The sequence below is a fragment of the Terrapene carolina genome, unplaced genomic scaffold (genome assembly GCF_002925995.2).
Source record: "Terrapene carolina triunguis isolate 2854851 unplaced genomic scaffold, T_m_triunguis-2.0 Scaffold318, whole genome shotgun sequence".
Lineage (NCBI taxonomy): Eukaryota > Metazoa > Chordata > Testudines > Emydidae > Terrapene > Terrapene triunguis.
Genome location: NW_020664669.1, coordinates 107,830 through 131,693, shown reverse-complemented (window position 1 = coordinate 131,693; position 23,864 = coordinate 107,830). Strand labels below are relative to the sequence as shown.

Genomic DNA, 23,864 nt, shown 5'->3' with positions numbered 1-23,864 from the left:
TGCATCCGTCTGAGAGCAAAAGGTTATCTTCTCTTCTGCATACTGCAGGCAGGTCTGCCTGTGCACTGTGGACCACAAATCCCTGGACCCTGGGTCTCATTGCCAGACAACAGCAACCCAAGCATTGTCTGAACCCCATGCTGAGTCATCAGCCAGAGTATACGCTCCTCAGAGATGACCCTCCATGTTTCTAAAAAATATCAAGACTATGCCAACATCTTTGCAAAAAGAAATGCAGATGCACAGCCCCCATATTGAGATTGCAACTGTCCAATAGACTTGCAGCCCAGACCAAAGTTCCATATGGCTGGATCTATGCGATGTCAGAGCTGGAATTCATAGTCCTCTGTTGGTATAGCCGGAGAACCTAGCAAAGGGATTCAGCTGTCACTCAACATCTCCTGCCAGAGCTACTGTTCTTTCTGTAAAGAAGAGAGATGGGTCCCTTTCCCAGGTATCTGGCTGGTGGGGCTTGCCCAGATGCTCAAGGTCTAACTGATCGCTATATTTGGGGTCAGGAAGGAATTTTCCTCTGGGTCGCATTGGCAGAGAGCCTGAGGGTTTTTTGCCTTCCTCCACAAAATGGGGCATGGGTCACTTGCAGGTTTAAACTAGTGTAAATGGTGAATTCACTGTAACTTGAAGTCTTTAAACCATGATTTGAGGACTTCGGTAACTCATCTAGAGGTTAGAGGTCTATTACAGGAGTGGGTGGGTGAGGTTCTCTGGCCTGCAAAGTGCAGAAGGTCAGGCTACATGATCATGATCATCCTTTCTGATCTTAAGGTCTATGAGTAGACTACCAAGCGCTAAACCAAGTGATGGTTTGAGACTGATAACCTCTGCCACTAATCTTGGAACTGTTGGACCACATATGATCTGCTCAGGTGTTCACCAAGCAGAATCTTTGAAGGGCCTACAATTTAGTACACATCCGAGCAAGGGACGAGTGGAAGACCACCTTCCAAACACCCCATGGACACTTTGAATATTCAGTCATACCATTTGGCCTCACTAATGCCCCAGCTACTTTTCAGCACTTCATTAACAACACATTCAAGGATATTCTAGACCAAGAGCCTAGTGGTAGGCTACCTGGATGATATCCTCATCTTTTCAGAGGACTAAAACAGACTGACCAGCACATCTGGGCCATACCAGAGAGACTCCAGCAACATGGCCTGTACACCAAACCTGAGACCTACTCATTTGACTAGACATCCCTGGTGTTCCTAGGTACATCCTCTCCACAGCAGGCATCCAATAGATACCAAAAAGAAAGAGGTTATCCATGACTGGGTGTCCCCATGGAGTGTCAGAGGTACGATGATTCACAGGCTTCACAACCTTTTATCAGTGCTTTAGCTCAGACTTCTTGAGGCACGTACCACCCCTTATGGCCCTCTTCTGAATGCCCGCCAAGTTCACCTGGACATCTGAGACTCAGCTCTCTTTCTAGTGATTCAAAGCTGCTTTCATTGAGGGTCCCACAGTGGTACACGTAGAACCACCCTGCTCATTTGTAGTAGAGGCTGATGCATCCAACGTGGCTTTTGAGGCAGCACTCTCCCAGAGCCACAGGCCCCAACACCTACTCCATCCATTTGCCTATTATTCTCTGAAGCTGTCCTCCTGGAAAAAAAATACAAGATTCTCAACAAAGAACTACTCACAATCAAGTTCAGGTTTGAGGAGTGATGCCACTACCTTGAGGGGGTGGGGGGAGAGGGGCAGTATCTAATATAGGTATACACAGACTACAAGAACCTTGAATATTTATACAAGACCAAAGCCCTGAAACAAAGACAGCTCTGTTGGGCACTATTCTTTTCCCATTTGATTTCACCACTGCGTATCAATTGGAAACCAAGAATGGCAAAGTGGACATCCTATTGCGCAAAGGGGAGTACAGTACTGCAAGGAGGAAGAAACCCCTACCTGGGGAAAAGTCCCTCCTCCTGAAACCCCATAGCTTCCTCAATGCTGCAATGCAACAGGATCTCCTTACTCTGATCTGGCTGGCTTCCCAAAGTGACCTGCTGGCTCAGAAGGTTGCAGCCTCCCCAGAGCAACCCGGAGGTAATACCAAGAGACTGCATACCATGACAGATGGAATAAGATATGTTAGCAGCTGCATCTACATCCTGTAAAGGTGCCCCTGGTTGGAAGTGTTCCAGATATGCCACGATGTCCCCAGTGTGCCATTCCAGTCACTCTAAAACCTTATGTCTAACCTCTCGCCTCTTTTGGTGGCCCAGGAGGTAGACAAATATTTGGACCAATATCAACTCCTGCGATATATGTGTTCGTGCCAAAGTTCTGTGCACAAAACCCCTCAGCACCCTTATGCTCCTAGAAACGCCCTTTCAAACCTAGGGAATGACCACCATGAACTTTATCAAAGAACTCCCTGAATTGAATGGATATATCACTATGCTCATGGTAGTAGACCTGTTGACACTTCCTCCCTTGCGCCCAACTGCCCACAGCCACAGCTCAACTTCTGTTTGCACATGTCTTTCATCCCTGACCACATAAGATCTAACAGAGGGTCCCAGTTCATCTCCAGTTTTTGGTGCGAGATTCTCCAACTATTAAACATCCGTATCTGCATGTCATCTGTGTACCACATCCAGTCAAACAGAAAGAGTAAACCGAGTGCTGGAGTGTTGTTTCAATCCACTCTCTTCCCATATCCCAAGTTCACATATAACAATGCTGACCATGTTTCCACAAGCCAAAGCCCCTTTTTCACCAATTAGGGATACCGCATCCATTTGCCTACTATTCTCTGAAGCTGTCCTCCTGGAAAAAAATACAAGATTCTCAACAAAGAACTACTCACAATCAAGTTCAGGTTTGAGGAGTGATGCCACTACCTCATACTCCCAATTGCCTCCCACACCTCAGCAGCCTGTGATACGGTTCAGCAAATCCACCATATACAGGAAGAACTCAAGGAACACCTGGCAGAGGCAAAGGAAGCCTACAAATTATCCTATCTCCTAGAACTGGAAGGGACCTTGGAAGGTCATCGAGTCCAGCCCCCTGCCTTCACTAGCAGGACCAAGTACTGATTTTGCCCCAGATTCCTAAGTGGCCCCCTCAAGGATTGAACTCACAACCCTGGGTTTAGCAGGCCAATGCTCAAACCACTGAGCTATCCCTCCCCCCCGAACGATAGGAAGATCACCAGAGACAGGCAGGCACAGAATTCAAGGTAGGCCAGAAGATTTGACTATCCACCAAACATCTTCACACCAACCATTTCATGAAGGAGATCACTGATATCTCAAACCATTTCAGATTTGCCAACTCATAGAATCATAAAATATCAGGGTTGGAAGGGACCTCAGGAGGTCATCTAGTCCAACCCCCTGCTCAAAGCAGGATCAATCCCCAACTAAATCCCAGCCAGAGCTTTGTCAAGCCTGACCTTAAAAACCGCTAAGGAAGGAGATTCCACCACCTCCCTCGGTAACCCATTCCAGTGCTTCACCACCCCCCTAGTGAAATAGTGTTTCCTAATATCCAACCTAGACCTCCCCCACTGCAACTTGAGACCATTACTCCTTGTTCTGTCATCTGCCACCACTGAGATCAGCCAAGCTCCATCCTCTTTAGAACCCCCTTTCAGGTAGCTGAAAGCAGCTATCAAATCCCCCCTCATTCTTCTCTTCTGCAGACTAAACAATCCCAGTTCCCTCAGCCTCTCCTCATAAGTCATGTGCTCCAGCCCCCTATTCATTTTTGTTGCCCTCTGCTGGACTCTTTCCAATTTTCCCACATCCTTCTTGTAGTGTGGGGCCCAAAACTGGACACAGTACTCCAGATGAGGCCTCACCAATGTCGAATAAAGGGGAACGATCTGCTGACAATGCTCCTACTTATACAGCCCAAAATGCCGTTAGGCTTCTTGGCAACAAGGGCGCACTGTTGACCCATATCCAGCTTCTCGTCCACTGTAACCCCTAGGTCCTTTTCTGCAGATCTGCTGCCTAGCCATTCGGTCCCTAGTCTGTAGCAGTGCATGGGATTCTTCCGTGCTAAGTGCAGGACTCTGCACTTGTCCTTGTTGAACCTCATCAGGTTTCTTTTGGCCCAATCCTCTAATTTGTCTAGGTCCCTCTGTATCCTATCCCTACCCTCCAGAGTATCTACCACTCCTTCCAGTTTAGTTTCGTCTGAAAATTTGCTGAGAGTGCAGTCCACCCCATCCTCCAGATCATTAATGAAGATATTGAACAAAACCGGTCCCAGACGGATCCTTGGGGCACTCCGCTTGATACCGGCTGCCAACTAGACATGGTTTACTAATTTACTCTGTCACTGTTAAACTCCGCTTGCTGAGGCTGCTCAAAATACACCGTTTTCCATATCTCCCTTTTGAAACCATTCAACAGAAACCTGCTTCCCAGCCATACGCATCCCCCCTCTGCCAGGGGAATACCTAGCCTGGGTCATACGGCGCTCCAAGATGAAGCGGGGTAAATCATGGAATCTTGTGGACTGGGATGGAGTAGTTCCTGAGGAGCAGTCCTGGGAACTGGCCCAACACATACATGTCCCTGCTCTCATAGAAGCATTTCACAAAAGCCCAGCAATGCTCCATGGTGGCCACAATGTAAGGAGCAGCAGGTCTAGAACCTGGGTCTACAGATTCTCCAGGGAACAACCACTTCCATGCTAGCATTAACAGCTGTGGTAGTGAAAGCACTTGGCAAGTCATGAGCCTTAGCAGCCTACACCACAGGACATGCCACCCATGGTGGGCCTGACTTACAGGCCATTCCTGATTGGCCCAGACATACTCCTTAAGCCTGGGGTGGCTACAGGAAGTTTGTCTGTGCAACCAGGTGGTTCCCCAGCTAGCTGCTGGTACAGACCCTGCTTCCTTGCACTGCTTCAGGTTCCTGATCTTGCCTTTTCCCTCCTGGCTCTGACGCCCGCTTTCTGACCCAGCTTTGTCTCCTGCTTCTGATTGTGACCTCGGCCTTATCTCCTGGCCCCAACTCTCGGCTCCTGACTTGGCCTTGGCTCCTGAGACTGGCCACTGGTTCCTGACCTCAGATCGACCCACGACTTTGATTCCTGAAATCTGTCTCTGGCTCTAGCCACTGGGCTGGCTGCCCACGACCCAGATCTGACGTCCCATCAGTCAGAGGTTGGACAGTGCTCTGGAGAAGGAAGGTTTACATCCCTCCCCAGCTCCTAGCTGTTCCGTCCTCGCTGATAGAGCAGTGGGAGTTCTCCCTATCTCTGACTGTCCAGTGCTTTTGGAACCCTACTAAAGCGCTTGTCCTCAGAAAAGGCGCTTGTGCTCTGTCCGCCCACCATCCCCAAACTATGCACTCCACATGGACAGGACAGCAAGGGCATGGCCACAAGGGAAGTGAGCAGAGATGGCGCATGGCCATCAGAGCACAGGACCAAGATGGCGCATCAAGTGAAACAGCCCCAGGCAGCATCATGGTGCCAGGAACCAGGGGCTGGCATGCAGTCGATGCGCTTCACAAGCGGGTGAGCTGCTGTGGGCACCGCTCCAATGGTGACATTCCTATGGACCATCACTTGGTTCCACTGTATTGGTTGGGTACTCCACCACCAGCCACTTGAGCCTGGTTGTAGCCCAGCACTGCTGGGCCTGGGAAGAGCATGGCACAGAGCTCTGTTGTGTGCACTGAGGAGCTGATTGGGTCTAATTCGCCTCAGGGAGTGGAACAGAGATTGTTCCCCGTTCCCCGGGCTCAGCAATAACAACCGACTCCTTTGCTCTCGCTGGATCCAATTCCACCCTGCGGTAAGTGGGGTGACACCTTTTGCAGTCAGTAGAGATGCACTTGCTTAGACAAGGTCTGTGGGCGTCAGCTGGGCACTTGCAGGGATCAGGAAGGATTCCTCCCTCCCCATCCCATGCACAATGGGCCAGAGGTGTCTGGGTTTTTTTGGCCTTCCTCTGAAGAATCGAGGATTGGCCACAGCTGGTGACAGGACACCAGACGGGGTGGGCCAGTGCTCTGAGATGGTTCACAAAATCCTTTGCCTAGATGCTGGCTGGGTCATGCTCGCATGATCAGGGGCAAATTGAGCTGCTAGATCTGGGGTCAGGAGGAATTTTCCCCAGAGCAGAATGGAGGGATATTGGGGGAGAGCGGGGGAGGGGCACCTTCTTCTGCAGCCTGGGGCATGGATTGATTGCGGGGATCATCAGATATATCTCACCCAGTCCATTCCCAGGTCTCTGCTGGCGCCGCACAACTACTCAGTGTTGTGAGGACTGAAACGCTTTAGTCTAGCTAACGTCATTGGGCTCCGTACCTGGGGAGCGAGGTGAAATGTAACGGCCTGTGCTATGCAGAGGGTCGTACTGGATGATCTAATGGTCCCTTCTGGCCTTAAATGCTACGAAGTAATGGCCCTCGGTGTTGTATCCATCTCAATCACATTTCGTGTCAAATTCATCCCTAGGGCAGCTCCACAAGCTCCCGTGGGCTGTGCTGAATTGCGCCCTTAGGGTTGAAGGCCGTGGCAAGCTGGCCACCGACCGTATGTCTGTTTGCCATGAAGAATGCAGAGCCAGCTCCAAGTCACTGGGATCCTCTTCTTTCTGTAGGAAGCTTCACTGCACCAGGAATTCCATCCACATCCACTTCTTCGCCTCCTTCCTAATGCGGGGATCTGCCGTGCTCATCAAAGACTCCGTGCTCTTCGCGGATGAGTCCATTGATCACTGCACCATGTCCACGGTAAGAGGGTGCTCAGCAGATGGGGTTGGCTCCTTCCAGGGCCAGGGCTGGCCTGGTGCTCTTGCATCAACCTGCTGGTGAACAGGCACAGAGAAGAGCCCATGTGAACCTTTTCCTCTCTCCCTCGCTAGGTGAACTGCAAAGCGGCCATTGCCTTCTTCCAGTACTCAGTGCTGGCCAACTTCTACTGGCTCCTCGTAGAGGGGATGTACCTGCAAACACTGCTGCTGTTCACCTTCACCTCTGACAAGAGGTATTTCTGGTGGTACACCCTCCTCGGCTGGGGTGAGTAAAGCGAATGCTAGTGAAATGCACTAAACCCTGGATGTCCATAGCGAGGACCGTTAAAGAAGGGCCAAAGGTTCTAGGAATCTTCCCAGAGCAGCCCATTAGCTGACAATTGTACACTGAAGCAGAGCTGAAACTTTTTGGTACAAAACTTTTCTTCAGTGGGGAGAAAAAAAATGCAGATTCAGCAATGCCGAAACGTCTTGTGAATTTGAGTCATTTTTGGTTCAACCTGAAATTTTTTCCATGACCTTTTTTTAATTTTCCATGAGCCAAAAAAATCTGTTGTTTGCCTGTTTCTCTACCAAAGGTGGCCCCCGCCACTGAATCTTTGTCACATGCCTTGTTAGACTGGCTCCACTGAAGGAAGCAGAGCAAGGGATGGGCTAGTCTGAGACTGCATTGTGTGGTCTCTCTGGGTCTTAGTTCCTCACCTGTGTATAAGGATAATAGCCCTGCCTCAGAGGGGACTCGTGAGGTGTATGTCTAAAGACTGTTAATTGTGGGGGGCATGTAATTATCTAACATAGAACAACTGGTGTTCTGTCCTTGGTTTCAACTGAGCCAGGATTTCGCCCTGGATCTTTGGGGCAAAGATGTTTGTAAACCATCTAGCAACTGGGGCCCCTGGATGCTGCCATAACGTATGAGTTCTCTGCAGAGTTAGTCCTTCTGGAGAGAGCCCTCCTTTCTTTAGGCTGACTGTTATTTTCACAGGGTGGGCTGGGTGTGGGCCAACCCCACTGACTGGAGCTGGTGGGAAAAATGGTGGGGGGGGGAACAGTGTCACAAAAATATTTGAAATGCTGAAGTTGGTTTTGCTGCAGGGAGTCTAAAATGGGCCCACTTTTTGTTTTTCATGACATTTTTGTATTGACATTTTGATAGAAATTGTTATTGAAATATTTTATTTGTTAAAGAATTGGTAAATGAAAAATGTCCATGATGATTTTGAAAAAAGCGTAGACAAAGAAGTCACTAAAATTGTCATGCAAACTAGACAGTGTTGCTAATGGTGACAGTCTATCACAAAGAATTTGGTAAAAGGCTGGTTTTTCAATGAAAAAAACCTTTTGTTCTAAAAACTTCAAGTCCCACTCCTGACCCAGCACAACAAAGGACCCAGGTGCTGCTGGAGGGGATGTAGTACATCAAGGGCCTGTGTATAGGGCAGGGTCACAGGGGGGGACAGGACAGATGAAAATATTGCAGATTTTTCAGCCACCAATCATCTGAAGATCTCAACATGCTTCACAAAGGAAGAGCAGAGTAGACGGATGGGAGTGTATGGGGCTGGATAGATGGATCCCATGTTCACCATCATGGACAGAGGAGCATGCAGCTTCTAGCAGGAGAAGATGCAGCTGCTGGGATCAGAGCCAGGAGCTGTGTGCAGGGCCAGGGTTAGGTGCCTCATACTGGATCAGGTGGAAGGACAGGCACAGAGTGGTTCAGCAATGAGTCTCATGACAAGTCAGTGGGACAACCCTCCCCAAAGTTCCAGCTTCCTGCTCTAACCACTGGACCATACTGTCATGTATGAGTACATGTATTGCTGCCTTTTTTTGATTGGGTGGCAGCTGCCTGGCATCGTGAACCTTTTCTGCCAGCTCTCCAGCGGTCGGCACAGCCGTCAGCAGGAAGAGTGTACCTCCTGGAACACATGAATTATGAGGAGAGGCTGAGGAAACTGGGATTATTTAGTCTGCAGAAGAGAAGAATGAGGGGAGATTTGATAACTGCTTTCAAATACCCGAAAGGGGGTTCCAAAGAATCACAGAATATCAAGGTTGGAAGGGACCTCAGGAGGTCATCTAGTCCAACCCCCTGCTCAAAGTAGGACCAATCCCCAGACAGATTTTTGCCCCAGATCCCTAAGTGGCCCCCTCAAGGATTGAACTCACAACCCTGGGTTTAGTAGGCCAATGCTCAAACCACTGAGCTATCTCCCCCGAAAGAGGATGGAGCTAGACTGTTCTCATGGACTGTTCTCAGTGGTACCAGATGAGAGAACAAGGAGTAATGGTCTCAAGTTGCAGTGGGGAAGGTTTAGGTTGGATATTAGGAAAAACTTTTTCACTAGGAGGGTGGTGAAGCACTGGAATGGGTTACCTAGGGAGGTGGTGGAATCTCCTTCCTTAGAGGTTTTTAAGGTCAGGCTTGACGAAGCCCTTGCTGGGATTTAGTTGGGAATTGGTCCTGCTTTGAGCAGGGGGTTGGACTAGATACCTCCTGAGGTCCCTTCCAACCCTGATATTCTATGATTCCACATCGTCCTGCCCACGAATGCCACACCGTGTCCCACACTCCACACCAAGAGGCTCAAGCTTTGAGCAGAGTGGGAAGCATCCCCTGAGCATCAACGTCCCTGACACCAGGTCTGTGGTGGGCAGAGAGGGGCAGGAGAGCCTCTCTCCCATTGGAGATGGAGGTGCTGTGGATTTGCCAGGATCTGTTATCCATGCTGGGGGGTGGGAATGGAAGTCACCGTAGGACTCTGCCATCCTGTGGGAGAACAACTGGCCTCTTTCCTTGCAGGTGTCCCTATGCTCATTGTGAGCTTGTGGATCTTCGCCCGGCTACAATACGACAACCATGGGTAAGAACCGCCCATCCCCCATCCCCTTTATTTAGGGGCGTCATTAAAACCTGTGCATCCCCAATGAGCTCAGGTCCTGTGGGGCATGACTGGAGCAAGATGAGCGACATGGAGCCTCCAGGTCTAGAGAGCAGCCATTACACACCCCAGGGGTGGGGGGTGCTGCTCCGACAGCTAATCCAGGGGGGGTTTCCTGCTCCGACAGCTAAAAACTGATTTACATTGTCAAAGGGAATGTCCCCCAAGACCCCCCAGTCTGATCCAGCATTTCAGAGACCATGCCAAGGCTTCTGAATCCTGCACATGAGATCCTGGTCTCTCTGGGTAACCTCCCAGCCCAGGTCTGAGATCTGGGGCTAGTCCAAGCGCTCTAAAAATAGCTGTGTAGGCATTGTTTGGACATGGCTCAGGCTGGAGCTTGGGCTCTGACACCTCCCCCACCACCACTCCAAGGCTTTGGAGCCTGAGCCGCAGCATCTAGACAACTGTTGTTAGAGCACTAATGTGAACCTGTGGGCCCAGGCTGGGAGGCTTGCTACCAGGTGCAGTGTAGACACGCCACTGAAGTCAGTGAGGGCTTTAACAGACTTCAATGGGGCCAGCATTTCACCATGGGCTCCTCCTGCCACCCCAGAGCAACCGTGGACCCTGGGGCTGCCCAAACTGACCGGCAGAACGAAAGAGGGGAGGAGAGAGGGACAACACTGCTTTATTCTCTATTTTCTCTTCTGGTGGTGTCCACAGGCCCCAGTCAGGATCAGGTCCCCTCACGATGGGCACTGTACAAGCATACACACTAGGGACAGCGTCCCAGCCTCGAAGAGTTGCAAAGCTTTGTGGTTAGAACATGGGCACTCATTTAAACTTGCTGGACTGGGTTCTCATGTAGGCTCAGGCCCCTTTATGACGTGCTGGCCACATGAGAATGAATTGAAGTGCCAGCGCAGTGTCAAGGGGCTTCCCTGAAAAGAAGACCCTGGCCCTGTACAGCAGGGATAACCCTGGCCTACCTCGCGGGGTGGTGGTGGGGATCCACTAGTGACTTTTGAGAAGAAGGGAGCCTGAGAAGGACTAAGAGCTCTTCTGCTATAGCAATGCTGGTCAGTTTCCCTGCATAGACAAACCCTAAGCAGTTCTGATAATGGACTGGCCCCATGTTGCTTTCCCAGTGGGCTGGGCTGCCTTTTCACACCCCAACCTCTGGTTTTGTGGTGAAAAAATTGGCAATGTGAAAATTACATGACTCTCCCAGAAGTTTAGCTAGATGGCCACGCCCACCTCCCAGCCCACTGCCAGTGGTGGCCACGCTCATCTCCCTGACCCTTCCCCCACTCATTTCAGGCCCCACCCTTCCCTCTCTACCACTTTGTGACCGCTCGCCGTGTTTCATTTTTCTTGCCTCTCTAATGTTCCTAGTTGTCCTGTGCTGGGCTAGGAGGGACCTTCCCAAGTGTCGACAGCATCATAATGAGTGGAGCCCTCTCTTCCCCCTCCCACCCCCCCAAATCATGAGATTGGCTAAAAAATGGTGAGGTTTTTAAAAAAGACTCACTTGTGTGTTTTGCTCTGTCTGAGTTTTGAACTCCCCCCTCCCCTCCTGTGTGTGTGACAGTTACTCCACCACCAACTCACAAATGGATAGTGTGCAAGGCAATTGTGGCTCCCACTGCAGGAGGTCTCATTGTAGGACCCAACACAGATCTCACATGCGCACACACAGACACAGACAGTCCCTGCCCTGAAGAGCTTACAGACGTGCAAAATGTGGTGGCGACTTTGCAACATGATGGATAAGGCTGTGAGTTGTCGGGGCCACCAAACAGCCATTAGTTGGGAACAGCTGCTCACTGTTGCGGAGCTGGACTGGATTCGGGCTGGTGACTGACAGCTGAAAGGCTCTGTAGCTCGTTAGCAGCACCCCGAGGCATCCAGACCCGCACGAGTGTCAATGTTAGCTCCAAAATCGCACGGAGGCCGGAGCTGTTTGCAGGAACCCCTGCCGCAGGGAGCAAAAGCACAATGAGTTGGTAATGCTTCTGCACTTTCCCTGCTCTCTCCTAGGTGTTGGGATGACTATGCCAGTCTGTACTGGTGGGTGATCAAGGCCCCCATTCTCTTTGCCATCTTTGTGAGTATGCCGTGTCTTACTTTGTAAACGCGTGGGTTGCCAGGCGAGTGGCGTAAGAAGGGACGGGCAGCGTGCCTGGGAGTGAGCCTGGGAGGCTGAGATGCCTGCAGGGAGATGGAGGAGTCCGGCCTGTGGGTTCCGGAATGTCGTTGGGTGGTCAGTTTTGTTTCGAGGCTGAGACAAACCTTCTCTTCCTTTTGCAAGATGAACTTCCTCATATTCCTGAATGTGATCCGAATGTTAGTGCAGAAGATTCGATCCCCTGACGTCGGCAAAAACTACAAGCAGCAGTATATGTAAGCAAAGCGATAACACTCTCTGCCCCAGTAGTCTGGTCCCAGGAAATGTGATCCCTTCCCCTGCATAGCGCTTAGGCCTGGCTTGGCCAGCCAGGGTCCTTCCCAAGGATTCGCATTTCACCAGACCAGTGGCTGTTATGCTTGGGTGCCATACAGGGTGTGATTGATACAGGGTTGGGGTGTCATAAGGAGTGTGACTGTACGACACCTCAACCCCGTATCAGAGCTTTCCAAAGCTTGCAGAGAAACTGAGCTTCTACAGATAGAGCCAGATCCCTAGCTTGTATCAGTATTGACTGCAATGGAGATGCGCCAATTTATATATCTGTCCCCAATCAATGTCATGGATTCAGGACCAGAACAGAAAATGCTAAGTGGTGGTAACTCCAGTGAGGTGCTATCCAAAGAGGGAGGCTTTGTGATGGGGTCTGTGCTCATCAGCTCATAAAATCAGGTGCTTTATCAGGACCCCCAATAGATCCCCAGTGCTACATGGATCTCAGCCACAGTAGAAACTTTGGGCCATAAGGTCTTAAAAAACCTGCCCTAATGCTGCATGAAGGTTAGATGGTTACATCTCCAACCATCATAGACTCATAGGACTGGAAGTGACCTCAAGAGGTCATTTAGTCCAGTCCCCTGCACTCATGGCAGGACTAAGAATTATTTAGACCATCCCTGATAGGTGTTTGTTTAATCTGCTCTTAAAAATCTCAAAATGACGGAGATTCCACAACCTCCCTAGGCAATTTATTCCAGTGCTTAACCACCCTGACAGGAAGTTTTTCCTAATGTCCAACCTAAACCTCCCTTGCTGCAATTTAAGCCCATTGCTTGAGGTTAAGAACAACAATTCTTCTCCCTCCTCCTTGTAACAACCTTTTATGTACTTGAAAATGGTTATCATGTCCCCTCTCAGTCTTCTCATTTCCAGAATCAACAAACCCAATTTTTTTCAATCTTCCCGCATAGGTCATGTTTTCTAGACCTTTAATCCTTTTAGTCGCTCTTCTCTGGACTCTCTCCAATTTGTCCACATCCTTCCTGAAATGTGGCGCCCAGAACCGGACACAATACTCCAGTTGAGGCCTAATCAGCCTGAAAGGGCCCGATCCTGCATCCTTTACCATGCAAGTAAAACGTGAAATGAAACTGCTCACATGAGAGAGTTGCAGGCCCCAAGTGGCACCTGTAGCCATAATATTTTCTACATTGTATTCAATACAGAATTTTCCAGCAGTTGTAAGCTATCATTTTGCTAAATCAAACCCAAACAAGGAAAGCCCCCACAGAGGACTGAAAATGGCTTATGTCCATGCCAGGTGTCACACTCGAGCTCTCTGCCGGAGCTGTGTCAAGAAGCTGTAGTTTGAATATTGTGATGGTACATTTTCCTCTCACTGTCTTCCTCCAAGTGTCTCCTTAAAACTCCTCCCTCGGGAACCCACTTGACCCTCCTCATCCCTTGACAGAAATGGTGTCAAACCCATTTAGAAAATGCAGAACCACCATGAGCTGAGTTAAGCAAGTGCACAGCCTCATGGCAGTTACTATCGCCCTTCCTTCGGCCTCAGACCCTACTGTCCCTACGGGTCCATCTACACAGCGTTTTGGAGTAAGCCTCCTGGTCTGGGTCAACAGACTTGGGCTAGTGGGGCTCATACTAGCGCTCTGAAAATAGCTGTAGAGACAGTGCTTTGAAGTTGGGGCTGGAGCTCGGGCGCTGAAGCTTAGGGAGAGGGGGTGGGTAAGTTGTTCCAATGTTTAATTATCCTCCTGTTAAGAAAACTGCACCGTATGTCTGATCTGAAATTGTCTAGCTTCAGCTTCCAGCCCCTGGAGCTCGCTCTGTCTTTGGGTATGTCTACACTACGAGGGTAGTTCAATTTAACTTAAATCGAATATGTGGAATCGATATTACAAAGTCGAACGTGTGTGTCCACACTAAGGACAGTAATTCGACTGTGTGAGTCCACACTAACGGGGCAAGCGTCGACATTGGAAGCGGTGCACTGTGGGCAGCTATCCCACAGTTCCCGCAGTCCCCGCTGCCCATTGGAATTCTGGGTCGAGCCGCCAATGCCTTCTGGGTAAAAAAATGTGTCGAGGGTGCTTTTGGGTAACTGTCGTCATCTGTCCGTCACTACCGCCCTCCCTCCCTCCCTGAAAGCACCGGCGGGAAATCAGTTCGCGCACTTTTCTGATCAGTGACAGCGCGGACGCCACAGCACTGCGAGCATGGATCCCGCTGCGACCATCGCTGCAGTTGTGGCCGTTCTCAACGCCTCGCAGCTTATCATACACCTTTCCCTGAGGCAGATGCAGAGAAATCAGGAGAGGAGGCTACGGCACCGCCGTGAGGGCCTGAAGTCGGAGAGTAGCACAGAGCTGTCCGAAACCACAAGACTCAGCGCCCAGGACATCACGGTGGCAATGGGTCATGTGGATGTTGTGGAACGGCGATTCTGGGCCCGGGAAACAAGCAAGGACTGGTGGGACCGCATAGTGCTGCAGGTCTGGGATGAATCCCAGTGGCTGCGAAACTTTCGCATGCGGAAGGGGACTTTCCTTGAACTTTGTGAGTTGCTGTCCCCTGCCCTGAAGCGCAATGACACCCGGATGCGAGCAGCCCTGACTGTCCAGAAGCGAGTGGCCATAGCCCTCTGGAAGCTTGCAACGCCGGACAGCTACCGGTCAGTCGCGAACCACTTTGGTGTGGGCAAATCTACCGTGGGGGTTGCTGTGATGCAAGTAGCCAACGCAATCGTTAAGGTACTGCTTTCAAAGGTAGTGACCCTGGGAAACGCGCAGGTCATCATAGATGGCTTCGCTGAGATGGGATTCCCAAACTGCGGTGGGGCTATAGATGGGACTCACATCCCTATCCTGGGACCGGATCACCAGGCCAGCCAGTACATTAACAGAAAGGGCTACTTTTCAATGGTGCTGCAAGCACTGGTGGACCATAGGGGACGTTTTACCAACATCAACGTCGGATGGCCGGGCAAGGTTCATGACGCTCGCGTGTTCAGGAACTCTGGTCTGTTTAGACGGCTGCAGGAAGGTATTTACTTCCCGGACCACAAAATAACTCTTGGGGATGTGGAGATGCCTACAGTGATCCTCGGGGACCCAGCCTACCCGCTAATGCCCTGGCTCATGAAGCCCTATACTGGCGCCCTGGACACTGAAAAAGAACTCAACTACCGTCTGAGCAAGTGCAGAATGGTGGTGGAGTGTGCTTTTGGCCGTCTCAAGGGGAGATGGAGAAGCTTACTGACTCGCTGTGATCTCAGCGAAACCAATATCCCCATTGTTATATCAGCTTGCTGTGTGCTCCACAATCTCTGTGAGAGCAAGGGGGAGACCTTTATGGCGGGGTGGGAGGTTGAGGCAAATAGCCTGGCTTCTGATTACGCCCAGCCAGACAGCCGGGCGATTAGAAGAGCCCAGCGGGACGCGCTGTGCATCCGGGAGGCTTTGAAAGCTAGGTTCCTCAGTGAGCAGGGTAACCTGTGACTATTAACTTTGTTTAAAGAGAAGCTGAACCTGCCCCCGTTTCTTTACCCAGTTTATGTTGACTATCCTCTCCAGCTACATACCCCCTTCACCCCCTTCCCAAAAAATAAAATCTGTTCTGTTTTGTTAATGAACACCGTTGTCTTTATTATTGTTTTCGCGGGAATGTTTTAAACCGGGGACGCAGACTGTGGCGGGGGGGTGGGTTTAGTGTTCTGATGCAAATGATGCTTCTAAACTCCCGGAATGACAGGCTCCGCAGTGGTGGACTGGTTGTTTCAACGGAGCCTGCCAGCCGTCCTGGGCGGGACTGCGTGTATGTGTCGGATATGTGACTTTCTGGCAGGGGGAGGAGGGTTACAGATCCCCTGCTGCGTGGCTCTGTGACCCAGGATAAGGACCGCTGCATAAGATCTGTAACTGCCCTCCCCCGCCACAAAGTCACAGAGCTACCCCACCCCCCCACAGAACATGAAAACCACCTCCCAGACTGACCAGGGCAACTAGTGACTGCACTGTGTATGTGTCCTGATGCTGGACCTGCCCCCGCCTCTGTACCCTGCTAAAGGTGACTGTCCTGTCCAATTACCAAGCCCCTTCCCCCCCTTCAGACAGACTCTCCTCCAAAAGAAAATCATGGAAACAGTAATTAACAGAAACGAATATTTTATTATGAACCACACATGAAACGGGGGGGGGGTGAAACTTGGATGGGGGCTTGTGTGAGGTGGGTAGGAAAGGACTTTTCAAATTTTGGGGAATGAGAGCCCAAGAGTGCTAGAGCAGTCTGCAGTGGTTGACTGAAAGTTTTAACGGCCCTTGCTGCCCCTCCTTCTTTGGACTTTGGGTGAGGGGGGTGTGGGACTTGGTGGCGGGGGAGGGCGGTTAGAGATAGACTGCAGCGGGGCTCTGTCCTCCTGCCTCCGGTCTTGCAGAACATTCACAAGGCGCCAGAGCGTGTCCGTTTGCTCCCTCATTAGTCCAAGCAGCGTTTGAGTCGCCTGCTGGTCTTCCTGACGCCACCTCTCCTCCCGTTCCATGATTGCTCTGTGCATTTCGGACAAGTTCTCCCTCCACTGTGTCTGCTGGGCTGCCTGGGCTCGGGAGCAGGACATTAGTTCTGAGAACATGTCCTCACGCGTCTTCTTCCTCCTCCGCCTAATCTGCGCTAGCCTCTGGGAGTGTGATGCCAGGCTGGGTTGGGAGACAGTCGCAGATGTGTCTGTGGGAATGGGAAAAAGGGAGTGAATTCCTGAGACATATAAATGAAGTTGTGAACAAAGAACATAGTCTTTCTCTGTGAACAAGACCATGCACTGCACCTCTCACATGCGCACTCAGGACAAGGTCGAATTTTCGGACCTCGCCTTCAGTGCCTGGGGTCTTGCAGTGGCGATCTGAGAAGCGGGGCAGGACACCTCAACTTGTGTAGCAGGCAAACATGGTAAGCCGTAGACTTGTGGCTGCTTAAAACTTTAATAGTAGCACTGGCCCCCTTTCACATTGAAAGCAAAGCCAGTCTCTGCTGCCAGCAATCCGGCAAGCATGAACTCTGCCCCTGTCCCACCCCCTCGCGGCTGTCCCAGGGAAAGATCCCTGTATGCTGCCCCTCTCCCGCCTCCACCGCGTCTCTCTAAAGCAGTCCCAATACTAACATTCCCCTCCCTAATTCAAAGCAGGGCATCATGAGCGACATCACCCTGATGAGGATCTCGGACAGCGAGAAGGAACGCATGCTTAGGGAAAGATGCAAAAACCAGGGCCGTATGCCGCCATGCTTTGCCGTGCAATGATCCCTGAGTATTTGATTGTCTCCTGGCGAGGAAACGTCTCGTACCATGGAGGACCCAATAAAATCGCTCTCCCCAGGAACCTGATGACCAGGCTTGAACATTACCTCCAGGAGACCTATGTTGAGATCTCCCATGAGGATTTCGTCTCTATCCCCGGACATATAGACCGGATTTTGGTGTAGCTGCACTGGCAGGGACTAAAGAGTGGAGCGTCTTGGGCAGCAGAATCATGAAAAACCGGACATTGTTAGATTTTTTTTAAATAGTTGGGACTAAAAATTTTATCGCCTAAGGCAAAGAAATCATGAAAAACCCATTGTTAATATTATAAATATTCCAGTTCTGTTAAAAATAAAAGTTTAGATGTTTAAATCACTTCAAGAAAAACCCATTGTTAATATTTTAAATATTCCAGTTCTGTTAAAAATAAAAGTTTACATGTTTAAAGCACTTACTGCTTGATCCTTCCCCTGATTCGGTGTCCGGGGTAACGGATGGGGACGGTTGGTAGGGGATCTCGGTAAGGGTGATGAAGAGCTCTTGGCTGTCGGGGAAATCAGCGGTGCAAGCGCTGTCGACTGCCTCGTCCTCCTCATCTCCTTCCTCATCTTCCCCGTCCGCTAACATGTCCGACGAGGAACCAGCCGCGGACAATATCCCATCCTCAGAGTCCACGGTCACGGGTGGGGTAGTGGTGGCGGCCGCACCTAGGATGGAATGCAGTGCCTGGTAGAAACGGGATGTGTGGGGCTGGGATCCGGAGCGTCCGTTTGCCTCTTTGGTTTTTTGGTAGCCTTGTCTCAGCTCCTTGATTTTCACGCGGCACTGCGTTGCATCCCTGCTGTATCCTCTCTCTGCCATGGCTTTAGAGATCTTCTCGTAGATCTTTGCATTCCTTCTTTTGGAGCGCAGCTCTGAAAGCACGGACTCATCGCCCCACACAGCGATGAGATCCAAGACTTCCCGATCACTCCATGCTGGGGCCCTCTTTCTAGTCTGCGATTGCACGGCCATCTCTGCTGGAGAGCTCTGCATCGTTGCCAGTGCTGCTGAGCTCGCCACGATGTCCAAACAGGAAATGAGATTCAAACTGCCCAGACAGGAAAGTGAATTCAAATTTTCCCGGGGCTTTTCCTGTGTGGCTGGTCAGAGCATCCGAGCTCTGACCGCTGTCCAGAGCGTCAACAGAGTGGTGCACTGTGGGATAGCTCCCGGAGCTATTAGCGTTGATTTCCATCCACACCTAGCCTAATTCGATATGGCCATTTCGAATTTAGCGCTACTCCTCTCGTTGGGGAGGAGTACAGAAGTCGAATTTAAGAGAGCTCTATGTCGAACTAAATAGCTTCGTGGTGTGGACGGGTGCAGGGTTAATTCGATGTAACGGCGCCAAATTCGACATAAAAGCCTAGTGTAGACCAGGCCTTTGTCTCCTAGATTCAAGAGCTTTTGACTTTCAGAAACTCACTATAGACCATCATCAAGTCACCTCTTAAGCTTCTCTTGGGTAAATGAAACAAACTGAGTGCTTCAGTCTTTTCCAGACCTAGAATCATCCTTGCAGCTTCTGTTTGAACCCTTTCCCATTTACTAACATCCCCAGGCATGGATTCCAATGGGCCAACTCCTTCTCAGGCATGGGTTTAAGCGCCTTGCTGAATTGGGGCCCCAAAGCCAATCAGATTTCTAAAAGAATTGTGGGTTTTTGATAAAAGCGTGAAATTTGCCATAACCTTAGGGCATGACCTAATAAAGATCTTCAGATAGCGAGTCATCACCAACTCATGCCATGTTGGCTGTGTCAGCCATTTTACATTCAGAATTCATTTTTTTTCTTACTTGCTATTTTTCTGATACTGATCGTTTATGGAATTAAACCATCCCAGTGGGGTTTTATTTTTGTACATTTATACTCCTATTGTCTTAGGTGTCCTGAAAATGAAAGCAATGAATTGCAATGGCTTGAGATTGTTAGTTCTTGATATTTCAGTACATGCTCTGTAGCGTGTCACCAGGGAATATTTACTAAAATATTAATTATATAGAAAAATAACACAGAACATTGACAAGTTTCTGTTCACAAACTGAAAGTTACATTTCTCCTTGCCAATAACAATATTCCCGACTGATATCGCATATCTTGGTATAGCAGGATATCGCTGTGTCTCAAAGGTTGAAAAGGCAGTGTACGTAAATAGGCAGCCTAAAACAAATAAGAAACAAGAAAGTCTCTTTCACAGTCTTCAGTATGTTCAAACATCACATTCCCCACCACAAGGGCTCAGTGCTGCCTTGCCATGCTTGCAGCCCCATCTTAGGAGTTCACGACAATAATCCTGTGCTTCCGGGAGGGTTGTCCACAGTGGGCTCCATCCCTCAGTGCCCCCAGCCATCTCCATTCCTTGGGGGAGGGGAGCTCAGGAGTCCGACCCCAGCAGCGTCCTGCTTGGTATGCAGCTCGCCCACTGTGCTGAACCAGAGCAGGTTTGGGCAGTGGAGGGATTCCATAGCTCTGCCCTTGTCTCAAGAGCCTCTTGTGGGCCACACCAGCAGCATTTGTGCCACTTGTCCTGTCGTGCAGAGACACCACTAGGCACTGCAGCAGAGACATCGTTCCATCCGCCATAGACTGTGGTGCAGCAGACAAACTCATGAAAACAGGGGACAGATGCCTGTCGGGGCTCCCATGGAGATTTCTTTCCTCTTCCAGCAAAAGCAGATGCTGCATCACAACCCGAATCAGCATGAAACACTGGGAATGCCTTTGACTTGCCTGGGCCGAGTGAAGAAGCTGTCTCGTGGGCAGGTACAAGTCCAATCCACAGTGCAGGGATCTGAGGTCTTTGCACATATCATAGAATCATAGAATCCTAGAATATCAGGGTTGGAAGGGACCTCAGGAGGTCATCTAGTCCAACCCCCTGCTCAGAGCAGGACCAATTCCCAACTAAATCATCCCAGCCAGGGCTTTGTCAAGCCTGACCTTAAAAACCTCTAAGGAAGGAGATTCCACCATCTCCCTAGGTAACCCATTCCAGTGCTTCACCACCCTCCTAGTGAAAAAGTTTTTCCTAATATTCAACCTAAACCTTCCCCACTGCAACTTGAGACCATTGCTCCTTGTTCAGTCATCTGCCACCACTGAGAACAGTCTAGATCCATCCTCTTTGCAACCCCCTTTCAGGTAGTTGAAAGCAGCTATCAAATCCCCCCTCATTCTTCTCTTCTGCAGACTAAACAATCCCAGTTCCCTCAGCCTCTCCTCATAAATCATGTGCTCCAGACCCCTAATCATTTTTGTTGCCCTCCGCTGGACTCTTTCCAATTTTTCCACATCCTTCTTGTAGTGTGGGGCCCAAAACTGGACACAGCACTCCAGATGAGGCCTCACCAATGTCGAATAGAGAGGAATGATCACGTCCCTCGATCTGCTGGCAATGCCCCTACTTATACAGCCCAAAATGCCGTTAGCCTTCTTGGCAACAAGGGCACACTGTTGACTCATATCCAGCTTCTCATCCACTGTAACCCCTAGGTCCTTTTCTGCAGAATTGCTTCCTAGCCATTCGGTCCCTAGTCTGTAACAGTGAATGGGATTCTTCCGTCCTAAGTGCAGGACTCTGCACTTGTCCTTGTTGAACCTCATCAGGTTTCTTTTGGCCCAATCCTCTAATTTGTCTAGGTCCCTCTGTATCCTATCCCTACCCTCCAGCGTATCTACCACTCCTCCCAGTTTAGTGTCATCTGCAAACTTGCTGAGAGTGCAGTCCATGCCATCCTCCAGATCATTAATGAAGATATTGAACAAACCGGTCCCAGGACCGACCCTTGGGGCACTCCGCTTGAAACCGGCTGACAACTAGACATGGAGCCATTGATCACTACCCGTTGAGCCCGATGACCTAGCCAGCTTTCTATCCACCTTATAGTCCATTCATCCAGCCCATACTTCTTTAACTTGCCGGCAAGAATACTGTGGGAGACCGTATCAAAAGCTTTGCTAAAGTCAAGGAATTAACACATCCACTGCTTTCCCCATATCCACAGACCCAGTTATCTCCTCATAGAAGGCAATTAGGTTAGTCAGGCATGACTTGCCCTTGGTGAATCCATGCTGACTGTTCCTGATCACTTTCCTCTCCTCTAAGTGCTTCAGAATTGATTCCTTGAGGACCTGCTCCATGATTTTTCCATGAGGTGAGGCTGACTGGCCTGTAGTTCCCCGGATCCTCCTTCTTCCCTTTTTTAAAGATGGGCACTACATTAGCCTTTTTCCAGTCATCCAGGACCTCCCCCGATCGCCATGAGTTTTCAAAGATAATGGCCAATGGCTCTGCAATCACATCCGCCAACTCCTTTAGCACCTTCAGATGCAGCGCATCCGGCCCCATGAACTTGTGCTTGTCCAGTTTTTCTAAATAGTCCCGAACCACTTCTTTCTCCACAGAGGGCTGATCACCTTCTCCCCATACTGTGCTGCCCAGTGCAGCAGTCTGGGAGCTGACCTTGTTTGTGAAGACAGAGGCAAAAAAATCATTGAGTACATTAGCTTTTTCCACATTTTCTGTCATTAGGTTGCCTCCCTCATTCAGTAAGGGTCCAAACTTTCCTTGACTTTCTTCTTGTTGCTAACATAACATAAATGACAGCAAGGACTACGCCATCGGTGTCAACTGTGCATATGAGCACTGGAGTACCTCTTTGACTGATTGCAGCAGCAGCAGCATCATTCTGCTATCTGCTCCCTCATGGTTGCCTGGGGAAAGGCTGGTCTTATCACAGGTAGGGCTGCGGTGTACATCTTGACCATCCATGGTGATTAGCTCTTTGCCTTCTACTGCTAACTGTGTAATAGACTATGCAAGGAAGCAGCAGATTCATTTTTATTTTCATTCATGCACAGAAACTCTTGCCAGTTTTAATGGTAGAGGGATGCAAGGCTTGGTGCTCCTCTTGACTCCCTTCTGCTCCTGCTTCTGGTCTGGGCCTTGAGACTGTGGGCAATGCAAACATCCCACCCTCCTGCAACACTGTAGCTGTGTCTCGAAGTGGGGAATAAAAATGTTCATAGCATTGTCATCAAACATGTTGCTAGCAATGGGTTTCAACATCTTCACAAGAGCTGCCCCATCAAAAACTATGGCATCTACTGCCAGAGCTGTCTCTTGCAGTTGAACATAGCCCTTCCAGAATAGCCATCGGGTCCGATTGCTTGCCAAGCTGTAGTTTGCCCATCTGAGACAATGAAAGGGAGCAGGCCTGATTCTCACGCTGAGAGAAATATCCCGGTGACCATCATGTGTTTGGCAAGGGATGTACAGGTCAGAGAAGGGGAGCAGTCATTTGTCAAGGAGGAAAACTGCAATATGGTCTTGGAGCTCTCCCTTGCAGGGGGCTGCTGAACAAGGGCGGTTTATTTCGCTTGCTAGGCTCTGATGGCTTTGTTTTGTCTTGCAATCCCTGTTACAAACATGGTGTACTGCTGCTACCTGATCTTCTCAACCTCCATAACGCAATCACAGCAGGGTCTGCAATATCTTTAGTGGCCAGTTTCACTAAGTCTACACTCTCTTCTGAGAAAGGGTTGCCCATGTCTTCTATGACCTCAACAAGTGCCTTGACATGTTATGCAAAAGAAACCTAGGCACCTTTCACCTGCTCATGGTGCTTTGTGTTAGACCTTTTCAGGGGGCTCCTTTCTCCGCTACAGCTTCAAATTCTCCTCTCAACCTGGCCACCTCTGGTCCTGCTATCATCCAGCACCAGAGGGCTTCTGACTTTGTGTTAGGCCAACAGCTCCACCAGCCCCTTTGATTGTGGCATTATTTTGCTCGTGAGCCTGGTCAAGTGCGATTGCAGAGAAAACATGCTGTGTCTTGGGAACCTGACAGTTTCCCTTTTAGCTGTGTCAGGATATGTGTGTCTCGGAGGTGAACAGGCAACGAACAAGCATAATTAGTATGATCTAAGGCAAAGAACCAGGGTGAGAGCTTTCCCAGGCATTCAGTCTATAGAGCAAAGTTGGCCTGTTGGATTGACAGCACATAGGTCAATATAAGATGAAGTGTGGTATGCCAGAAGCAGAACACTGGGTTTTCTCGTTTTCACTTGTCACATCATTTGTCATTTCCCAGGGGGACTCCTCTTCCCCGAGACCTTGTGTACTGTGTGCATGCATTCTGGAGCAAGAAGTAGCTTGCTGGTAGCTACTTGGTGGGCACACCTAGTACGTGTGACATGAGACACTTTTCAGGAAGGAGTTGACCATTCCTAGGGAGGCCAGTGGGGCCTGAACAAAGACTTGTGTGCATCTGCTGTCTTCTAGCCAGTCTCCAGTCAGCTTTAGACTTGCCATTTCCAGGTGAAGACAACTCAGCATAATAACAAAATTGTCCTCTCTATACCCAGCAGGCCAGGCTTAGTATCGTTTGGTTATGGTGAAAAGGGGCTGATCCACAGTGAACACTGGCACGTGGTGTGGGTTCCTTGTCA

The 23,864-nt window shown here is 49.9% G+C and overlaps 1 protein-coding gene across 1 annotated transcript in view; it reads left to right on the top strand.

Moving 5' to 3' along the window:
• Window positions 1–23,864, top strand: part of LOC112110156 (vasoactive intestinal polypeptide receptor 1-like) — a 76,778-nt gene that overhangs the window by 44,023 nt on the left and 8,891 nt on the right. Inside the window, exons 7-11 of the mRNA XM_026657817.1 lie at window positions 6,614–6,746; window positions 6,878–7,031; window positions 9,573–9,633; window positions 11,695–11,761; window positions 11,966–12,057. Coding sequence (XP_026513602.1) covers window positions 6,614–6,746; window positions 6,878–7,031; window positions 9,573–9,633; window positions 11,695–11,761; window positions 11,966–12,057 — 507 coding nt within the window. The remainder of the gene's footprint in view (window positions 1–6,613; window positions 6,747–6,877; window positions 7,032–9,572; window positions 9,634–11,694; window positions 11,762–11,965; window positions 12,058–23,864) is intronic.